At 48.4% G+C, this 10,160-nt stretch overlaps 1 protein-coding gene across 1 annotated transcript in view; it reads right to left on the reverse strand.

Moving 5' to 3' along the window:
* Window positions 1-209: 209 nt before the first annotated feature.
* LOC113588396 (calcium-binding mitochondrial carrier protein Aralar1) overlaps window positions 210-10,160 on the reverse strand; it is a 21,431-nt gene continuing 11,480 nt past the window's right edge. The window contains exons 11-18 of the mRNA XM_027027556.2: window positions 9,436-9,594; window positions 7,613-7,665; window positions 7,296-7,376; window positions 3,921-4,061; window positions 1,658-1,796; window positions 1,213-1,371; window positions 924-1,014; window positions 210-832 (exon numbers count right to left, since the gene is read on the reverse strand). Of these exons, the coding sequence (XP_026883357.2) occupies window positions 625-832; window positions 924-1,014; window positions 1,213-1,371; window positions 1,658-1,796; window positions 3,921-4,061; window positions 7,296-7,376; window positions 7,613-7,665; window positions 9,436-9,594 (1,031 nt within the window). The 3' untranslated portion in view covers window positions 210-624. The remainder of the gene's footprint in view (window positions 833-923; window positions 1,015-1,212; window positions 1,372-1,657; window positions 1,797-3,920; window positions 4,062-7,295; window positions 7,377-7,612; window positions 7,666-9,435; window positions 9,595-10,160) is intronic.

A 10,160-nucleotide genomic window follows, 5' to 3' on the forward strand; every position in this document is an offset into this window, starting at 1 on the left:
TAAAATAATATAAAAATATTTTAAAATAAAATTTTAAATAAATTATTTTAAATGAAACTATTGTGATTTATTAAAATGGAACAAAATACATTTAAACTATTTTTCCAAACACTCCATGATTTTTATAATTAAGTATTTGTACACCCTGTCAGACAGTAAGGTCAGATGTCCTGCTGCTATATTTCATAAGGAGGGTCATGACAAACTCATTTACACACACGACTTTGGCAGCAATGTTTTTATTTGAAAGATCGGAGACCTGATTCACAAAAACCTATAGCTGCAAAACTGAGGACCTGGACATCACTAATGTATCTGCTGCTCAAAATGTTTGGTAAATTAGTAATGTAACAATATTTCCAATATTCCAGTCCATTTTTGAGTTTTCACTGCTACTTAGGGAAACCTAGTATTCTCAGACTTACGATGTGCATTCAGTTTTCCTCCATCAACAACAGTCCTGCACACAGATTAACGATATGTACAGTAACATTTGTACAAACCACACAAAAGTAATAAATAAATAGTCTTTTTCATACAGGGGTAGGCAAGAAAGAACACTTGTTGAAATGGAAAGGTGCATCTATAGAGAAACGACAGATGGTTGTTAACGTGGGGGGGAGTCTACGGGTTCTGGGCTGACCGCTCTGGCAGAGCAGCCGTGATTGGTACCGTCCCAGACGATCGGAACTTGGGCAGGTGCAGTCCAAACTTGCTCTCCATCCCCGCAAACGTAGCGGCAGCCAGACGGTAGCCGCCGATGTGGTCTTTGCTTAGGGGAGGGAGCTCAGAGATCCGCGACTTAGGTGTGGGCTCCGATCCGGCAGGGCGGCTGTTCATAAGGAGAAGGGCGGAGTCAGCAAATGTGTGCTGGACGCAAAGATTCTGAAAAGGGTGTGAAAAAACGTGAGCGTGACACATACTGTCCCCCGAAGTCGACATAGAACCACCTCTGCAGGAGCTCGTAGGTGACCAGCGTGACGCCAAACTGGGGGGAGGACCTACAAACACGTGCTGAGAACAAAGAGAGGCCTGCGTGAACTCACACACACACACACACACACACACACACTTGCACGCGCAATAAAGCACGGACACAGACGTCTTCAACCGCAAATTACAGAAGCTCAGGTGTGCCTCGTTCCAGAGTCATGAAACCCCTCATTTCAGTGCTCTGTGTGTGTGCACATGTGTGTGGGTGTGGGTGTTTACCTCCTGCTCCCTTCCAAAATGCTCTGAAGCCCTCTTCTCTCATAATCTTTCTAAAGCAGTCGATCACACCACTGTACGTCGTCTGGCCCGCACGTGCTGCTACCTGCAGACGCGTTTTGATGACATCAGCAGGAGTAACTAGAGATGCGGCGGGGACACCTGAACAAGACATGTTCAATTATTCACAAAACAGCAACGAGGTGCCCTTAAGACAAGGTGATCTCGATTTGACACGCCGAGATGTAATCAAGAACCGCCCAATGAACGCTTCATGCGTACGGGTTCACTTCACTGGTAGACTCGTTTTCGGTCTGGCGTACAACGTGTCCTTCACCCAGTGACCCTTAGCTTATCCACATACTGCGGAGTGGAAAGCGTATTGCTGGAAAAGCTGTACCGATTCCTCCGTGATGGTCGGAGGACAAGCGGTGTGTGGTGTGCGTACCTGCGATGGCCCCGGCGGTCAGGAGCTGCAGTGCCCCCAGTCTACCCTCCTCGTCTGCCAGCATCGTCTTGGTATGGGCGTACACGGGGAAGTAGATGGCAGAGAAAGGAATGTCTCTCAGGAAACAGGCCTTGGCCCCCTGCAGCCAAACACAGAGAGATGCGGGCGGGCAGGTGAGAGATGAGAGGCGCAGGCGCTCTACCTTCCAGTGGTGAAGTGATGAAAGTATAGAAAGTTCCAGAACGTTCCCATTTCCTTCATGTAGCCAGCAGATCCGATAATCTGCTACTCATCCCACACTGACTGAAGACTTTACTGGCTTGGAAATGTTACTTGAATAATCATCTAATCTTATAGATTCTGTACACTAGCAGTGAGCGTTAGTGTGCTGAGCTAAAACTCACCACTGGACACCAAGCTCCAACCCTATTGATTTTATTGTGTTCAGAATGTTTAGTTATGTCATAGGACCAGACAGTTTCTAGACAACAACCCCTGGCAACCTAGTTAAGCAAATTTGTAAGCTAATGACAGATTGCAAGCTAATGACAGGCTTGTTAAATTTAATTAAAGTTGAATTTGAGCAAGAAAATGCTGAAATACAAAGCAGGCCCACTGAAGGCCCTGGGCTACAGTGTACACCTACCCTGGACATTAGGGACTAAAACCACAGAAAAAGACCAGCAGAGACACACAGAGGTAGAAAAAGAGAGAGAGAGAGAGAGAGAGAGACAGCCTGTCTTCACCACACTGCCTAGCACGCACACACACACGCGCGCACGCACACACACTCTGGGCCAGGAAGAAACCCTGTAGAGGCACGGTTTACCTTCACAGACAGACTTTGACTCACTTTCTCTCTCCCACATAAAAGCGCAGTGCATCTCTCTCGCACGCATACACACCTCCAAGCTCAGGGCCACAGGAACAGTTTATACACACACACAGCTCACGCCTGTGCCTTTCCACGCAGAGAAGAGGAAGTGGGAGGTTTAACGAGCTGAGCACTGCCTGCTCCTCGTTAGAATATGGAAGAGGAGAACCCTATCCGAGTTCTGAGGCAACAGCCACAGGATCTTGGAGAGCACAGGGTGTGTTAATCTTTCCACTGCCTTTCCACTACCTTTACTGGCAATTACTCAATATGTGTGTGTGTGTGTGTGTGTTCTCATATGCTTTTCGGTAGGAATGACATCACTGTCACAAACAGAGGAGACTCGGCTGTGGTGAGGTCATGGTTTGGTTGTCTCTTATCTCTGCTGCTTGCCATTACTCACTGATCAGCCAGGATCTCCTTTAAAGACATTCACATCCAGATCCACCACATAGACTGCTGCAGTCACACTGTCCTGTCTAGCTAGCCAAGGAACAGACACCACCAGCATCCATGTTTTGTTCACTGAGAACATGTAGCGTAACTGCAATTCATGAATACTGTAAAATACTGTAAATTAAAACACACTTTTATTTCAGTATACCAGAGTATTACTGAAGTGAAAGTGCAGACAGCCTTAGTTTGAGAGTATTTACTGTATGTCCAGAGTGGATCAACTTTATAGGAAATACAGCCATTGTTAAAAGAAAATTTAAATAAAAAGAATACTTGAATAAAAACCAGTGTTCAGAACAAAACACTATTCAGCACTATTCAAGCTGTGTCCAAGATTACCATGAAGAGACTAACACACCAGCATGACCTCAGAGGGTTTACCGCGAGACACATCTGTGACATGGAGGGCAGCCAGTGGAGCTGCTCACTGATCTCGGATCAGTTGAACTAGCTGCGGCTGGCAGCCGTGGACACAGACATCTCAGCAGCTCAGATCCAACCGAACAGCTCGGAACTCAGTGGAAGGAGCTCGAGTCTGCAGCAGGACGGTGACCCAAAACATTCTGCAAGTACAGATGTTTTCAGGGCCACCATGAAGCTACTGAAACTGCGACTCCCTTACTGAAGACAAGCAGAAACGGAAATCGGCAGAATTCCGGGCCTGACAGAGCCACTCCAAGGTGTACAGTGTCAGGTTAGGGTTGTCACTTACAGATGACAAGGAGTCACAAACTTCACTTAAGATTATATTAGTATATACACACCCATAAATTGTTATATTATGTTTAAATCTTTTAGTTTTTTGCCATTTTTATGTGTGTAACTGATACCTTGGTCTCTATTTAGCCATATAAACATATTCATTCTTTACCAAAAAGCTCTGGTATCAGTATAGTTTATTAACACTGTAGTCTATAGTAGCACTCAGCTCACCTTGTAGAGTCCAAAGAATCCAAGTTCCCGTAGTACTGTAAGGGCCCTGACCCGTGGCCCAGTCGTGATCTCGCCTGCCACCTGCAAGCGGATCTTCACGATCTCCAGAGGGTTGGTGAAGATCACCTGAGAGCCACCAGCCTGTGGACATGCAGATGGAGGCTCACATTAGAGCTGCGTTACTGCTCTTGGGTGGGAGACCTGCATGCTCGACTGCCTGATAGCAGAAACAGAAAAAAAACAGCTGCGAATTGAATAATGACAATTATAATTTGCTGCCCATTGTAGTAATTCAATTAGAACATGCTGAGAGTTTCAAACTGGAAGTTTGTGTGTGTGTGTGTGTGTGTGTGTGTGTGTCACTGAGGAATCTGAGGTCTTATGGGGTGATCAGATATGAGAGGGTACTCGAGGCTGACAATTTGGCCTTCCATTTTTGTCATGTCAGCGTTCACCTCCCCATTAATGCCTCTAAATTAGCTACATAAACCCTGGAACAAGGCTCTCTTTAAGGGAGTGACGTCAGCGTGTCAGAGTGTAGCCTCCGACGACACTAGCGTCCATTCAGAGCGGAAACTCGGGGGTCACGTCGGATCGGAGCTGGTGTGAGACGGAGCCAACCAGGCTTGACCTGAGCAGCAGCCTTGCCCCTCCGTGCCCTGCCCCCGAGGCTGCACCCACACCCCCCCGCCCCTCCACGTGCCCAGCCCACTCTCCTGCTCCACTCTCCCCAGCTTCGGCCTCTCCTCCCTGGGGACAGGCCGCTCAGAGTAGGGGCAGCCTGGGGCCTTACGCCCTCTGACACTGGGGCATCTATCACCCCTCTGGAGCCTAATCAGGGCCACAGTGGGGTGGAGGTGACACCCAGGGTCGAAGTCGACTCTGTAAACATCCGACTGGCTTCCCAAAAAAAGCCCAGAGACGGTCTGGAATGATCGAGAGTTAGGATATCCGTTGCACTGAGAAATGGTTCCTATAGAGAGTCATTGTCTTTTATTCTTGTGCCATTTTATGCATCTAGAAAACACTTAAACAAGTAGCCTAAACAAATCTATCGTCTTCAAACAGATAATCTTTCCAGGATGTATATGAACATACTGATCTAGTGTTTAATACTCTCAGGCAATCATGTATGACTTGCTAAAAAGTAGTATGTTGATATCAGTGGTGTTCCAGGGCCTTCTAACCCTTAAGAGAAAGCATAACAAAAAAATATATAAATGTCATAAAAAAGTTAAACGAAAAACAAACCTGATCATGTAGGCTACTTCACGTGTTTCTATGGCACTACTCCAAACTGCTCATTAGTACGGCTTCAGGAACTTGCTGCTGTGTGCATACGTACGTGCCCCTTCTTGTGATATAATCTCACCCATTAAATGTATGATTGTGTCTGTGAGGGTGAGCCTGTATCAGCCTGGGCATTCTCCGTGTCCCGAAGAAGGGGCTATGGTATTATTATAAAAAGCCGTACTGTCTATGTACAGGCTACCTGTGCCCTTGAATGGCAGTTACACGTAAACAAACATTGTGGGATACGTAACTTCAGTTCAGCACGACTGGCCACCTCCATCTCCAAATCTTAGCCAGAGAAGAAAAAATTATTTACGTAGTTTCTGTAAGATGTACCATGACACATATGCCTATCTAACAACTAGCCTGACACGCACTCGCATTCGCACTCGCACTCGCACTCGCACTCGCACTCACGCACAAACACAAACACACACAACACTTTGGCTTTGTCAGCTGTATTTATATGTGTACTGAATTCTGAGGACAGCTGAGCTGTATTTGGGAATCCAATAGTTTAAGGTAATGTGTAATTATTTTTTTGGAAGGGGGATATACAGAAGGGTATCTGCTCTATGCACTTCACACCATTAGATGGTATAAGGCCTTGCGAACAGGAACTCACGGTTCAGTGTCACATCCCTCTGATGTTTGTGCTCAAGTCCTGGAGAGTCCCGGATAGTCCCATAGCAGAAGGCCGTATTGTACTTGGCAGGACACGCACACACTCCCGCTCGTCCCCCGGCGCCCCGGGCTGAGAGAGCCACAGGTATGTGCGCTGCTGTCAAATTCAATAAGATCGAGCTCCGGCCGGTTCTACCCATGGCCCTCCAGGGCACCTTCCCCCAATTACGCCCTGACAGGGGTCGCGACCCCTCAGACCCAACACCCTTTGTCCAGCCACAGGCCGGGCCCTCTCCTCTATCCGGCCGGCCTGCTCTCTGTCAGCGGGTATCATTAGGTGCAGAGGGTATGGCAGCACCCATGTCCTGCCAGCCACACCCACCAGGCAACGCCGGCGGCAGATGAATTAGCACGCGGGATAAAAATAGCATCCAGTGGTCAGTTAATGGGGCCGTGAAGCAGAGGATCAGCAGGGGTAGAAATACACTGGACATCATGTCCCAGCCCCAGTGACTCAGTGACCACGGCACCACCCCCTAGCTCTCAGGGACAGCAGTACAGTGGGGAAAAAAATCATTTAGGACATTATCATTGCTAAGCTTGTAATTGTACTCTCACTCTGCCACAAAGTTTACTCCATGAAGGACGAGGAAATCACGAGCCCCTGAAGTTTTCAATTAGTACAAGTTAAAGCTGTCAATTTTTTTTCTCCTCTCTCTCTCTCTCTCTCTCTTTCTGGCGTGGTTCGAAGCTCACGATTTATTCATTTACCAAAGTAAATATTCAGCAAGAGGAAGCTGGAAGCCAGGCATGTTTGAGTTTGAAGAAAAGGCGTGTTTGACGTCCACTCCATCAGAATCAATTACAAGTAAAGTGCAGAGAGGAAAACACCTGCTGGACTCAGACCTGTTCAACATGAGGCACAGGAGGCCTTTCAGCTGAGCACAGGCACGACGCACAGACACACTAAACTCAGTATTTACACACACCCAGCAGATTCAACACACCTCCACCCACAACTCTCATGCACATATGCGAAATGACCCGTGTGCAGACACACTCACGCAGTACTCACACACCCGCGTGCAGACACACTCGCGCAGTACTCACACAGCCGCGTGCAGACACACTCGCGCATTACTCACAGCCGCGTGCAGACACACTCGCGCAGTACTCACACAGCCGCGTGCAGACACACTCGCGCAGTACTCACACAGCCGCGTGCAGACACACTCGCGCAGTACTCACACAGCCGCGTGCAGACACACTCGCGCAGTACTCACACAGCTGCGTGCAGACACACTCGCGCAGTACTCACACAGCCGCGTGCAGACACACTCGCGCAGTACTCACACAGCCGCGTGCAGACACACTCACGCAGTACTCACACACCCGCGTGCAGACACACTCACGCAGTACTCACACAGCCGCGTGCAGACACACTCGCGCAGTACTCACACAGCCTCCAGCCAACACTTCTGCAGCCAGTGGAATGGTGTTGTCTTTGCTGGTGAATTTATCTCTCACAAAGTCATTGACCTGCGAAACAGACGCGCTCATGTCATTCTCCAGCGTGGCCGGGGCACCATCGGGAGAGACGAATCCATCTCTCCACTATCTCTCTGTCCCTAAAATCCCCAGACGACCCCCGTGTTGAAACATGTTCAGCAGCAGGTGCTGTTCACGTGTACTCTTTAATGAGGGGCCGTTATGGGAGCTCAGGAGGGACATACAGGGGTTGGGAATGACTGGACGCAGAGGTTTTAATAACTTGCCGTGAGTTTGATGGCCTTCTCCGGAGCTACGCCAATCAGCTGAGGTAGCAGACCTGAAGCGGACAGAGAGCACCCGTGGGCACCCGTGGGCACACACACGCGCCCGCGCGCACGCACAAAACAGCACTTTAGGTTTTTGGTTACAAAAACACAGAACATATTATTCTGCAATCATATGTTTCATAAAATAAATAAATAGTGAAAACAGTGTTAAAAAGTTCTTAGCAATTCAACAAAAGGGATAGTTGTGTGTGTAAAGTTCAGATGCAATGACAACAGAAACTGAGGGAAAAACCCAGCAATTTTTCATAATTACAAAAGTGTAATTTTTACTGATCTGAAGAGTCTACAACGTCACCACTGGAACAAGCAAGATAAACACCAAGAAAAACCTCAGTGTTTGAAAAGCCTGATGGTTTTGATACTGTACAAAAGAGAGAACAGAGCTGCATCTGTGTGTGTGTGCGTGTGTGTGTGTGTGTAAGCACAAGGGTGTGCAAACCAGGCAAGCAGAGTTGTGCGAACTGTTTCAGTGGGTCTCATTCAGCTCAGATAGAGCTCTGAGGGAGCTGAGTTTGTTTGTGCGAGAGAGAGAGAGAGAGAGAGAGAGAGAGAGAGAGAGAGAGAGAGAGAGAGAGAGAGAGAGAGAGAGTGAGTGAGTGAGTATCTGCCACGCTTTTTCTGTGTGTGTATGTAACCCATCGTCAGCCCATATGATAAGTTCTGAAGGAAGTGCTGAGTGAGAGCTTGTGGCCGTCTGCCAGAATGAGGGGCAGCCAGTCTGTGTCTCTATACCACTCACACACACACACACACACTCTCACACACTCTCACACACTCTCACACACTCTCACACACACACTCTCACACACACACTCTCACACACACACTCTCACACACACACTCTCACACACACACACACAGAGAGAGAGAGAGAGAGAGAGAGAGAGAGAGAGAGAGAGAGAGAGAGAGATGGAGGGGAAATGAGGCTGACCAAGAGTGGGAACAGACTGTGATATCAGAACAAAGAGGAGGGTGAGAAATGGAGTCATATAAACAGAAGAGGCTGCAGTGTTGGAGACAGCAGCAGATGGCAGTCTTGGACTCTCCCACTGTATGCAGGGTGAGGTGTGGACATGCAACATCTACACTGGACTGTAGCCGACTGTGGTGAAGCTGCTCGTCTAGTTTCTGCTAAATCTCTGTGCTGTCTAATATAAGCTTCAAGGTCAACACTGTTACAAAGCAGTCAGTGCAAGATATGAACAGAATTTCATTCCACAGTCCATAGAATTAATAGAATTAATGATCTCAAAACAATCTCGTGGGTCAAGTTTTCATAAAGTTATCCAATTGGATTACGTTTTCTGGACTACACCGAATCCTGAAATCGGACCCTCCACGGCCCACCCGAGGGCCCCGCGTGTGGCAGGAGGACTTTGCTCCTGGATTGGCCCACGTGATGGATCCCCACCACGCTGAAGTGTGAAAACACGAGTGCTCTCTGCTTCGCTCTGTTTGCTCCTTTATTTACTAATAACTGCTCAGTGTTGTATTACCCATAAGCCCTAAAGCCTGGGCGATATCTGACGTAGGACCACCCATGCCTGTGACGCAGAAGGCTGTGAATCATAATCTCCCTTAAACTGCTGTGACGTCATGAGCTCTCTCTGCAGGGACATCTTCGTCCGCTGCCGTAATCTCAGTCGGACGCCTCTGAGAGCCTCAAGGATCGCTGCCTAACAGCCTGAACCCTGTTAATAAACCTTACAGCTTGTGTGTCTCTGTCTGAGTGTTTTGCGGGTGCGACTGTCTCTCTTTACCCCTGTAGAAGCCGAAGAAGCCCTCGTATCGCAGCACTTTCTTGGCGCAGTCGAAGCTGTTCTTGTACATCAGTTCGCCCACGAAGGAGCCCGTGGATCTCTGGTTCTGCATGCGCGTCTTCACCAGGTCTATGGGGTACACGGCTGTGGCCCCAGCGGCTGCGGGAAAAAAGGCAGGAGCCAATCATAACGCAGCCTCGTTTGCCGGCTGCGCGGCAGGTGTGCGCGCATGCGCTCAGCCCTAACGTGAATTGGTCAAGGAAATCTTAAGACTGGGTTCAGTTTGTCGCGGAAAGGCAGTATTTTCCACGCAGGGTCCAGCCTTTCTCTGAAACAGAGTTTTCATGTTTTCCAATCATCATAGGGGTACTTTCCACGCAAATGCAGTTAGACATTATACAAACACAACCACCACAGGATCCTCACTTCTCAGCCCCTAAGCCACACACGCTCACACACAATTGCACATGCAAACATACACGCAAATGAAAAATTATCTTTTGCCGGTAATGCCCTTCCAGTGTACAATTCAAGCGCCATTGTTTTGGTGTTTTCTTTCTTCGGGCTGCAGATGAAGCCTCTCTCGGTGCTGAAAACAGTCATTAGGCTCAGGCAGAAGCCCTGCTCCGCGCCGCCGGCCTGTGCGAACACCACTTCCCACAGGAGCTGCTTGTGGGTGCGATTCTCTGAGCTTGTGACAACCAGAAAGTGGGAATTGGGGGAGA

Source organism: Electrophorus electricus, chromosome 2 (genome assembly GCF_013358815.1).
Source record: "Electrophorus electricus isolate fEleEle1 chromosome 2, fEleEle1.pri, whole genome shotgun sequence".
Lineage (NCBI taxonomy): Eukaryota > Metazoa > Chordata > Actinopteri > Gymnotiformes > Gymnotidae > Electrophorus > Electrophorus electricus.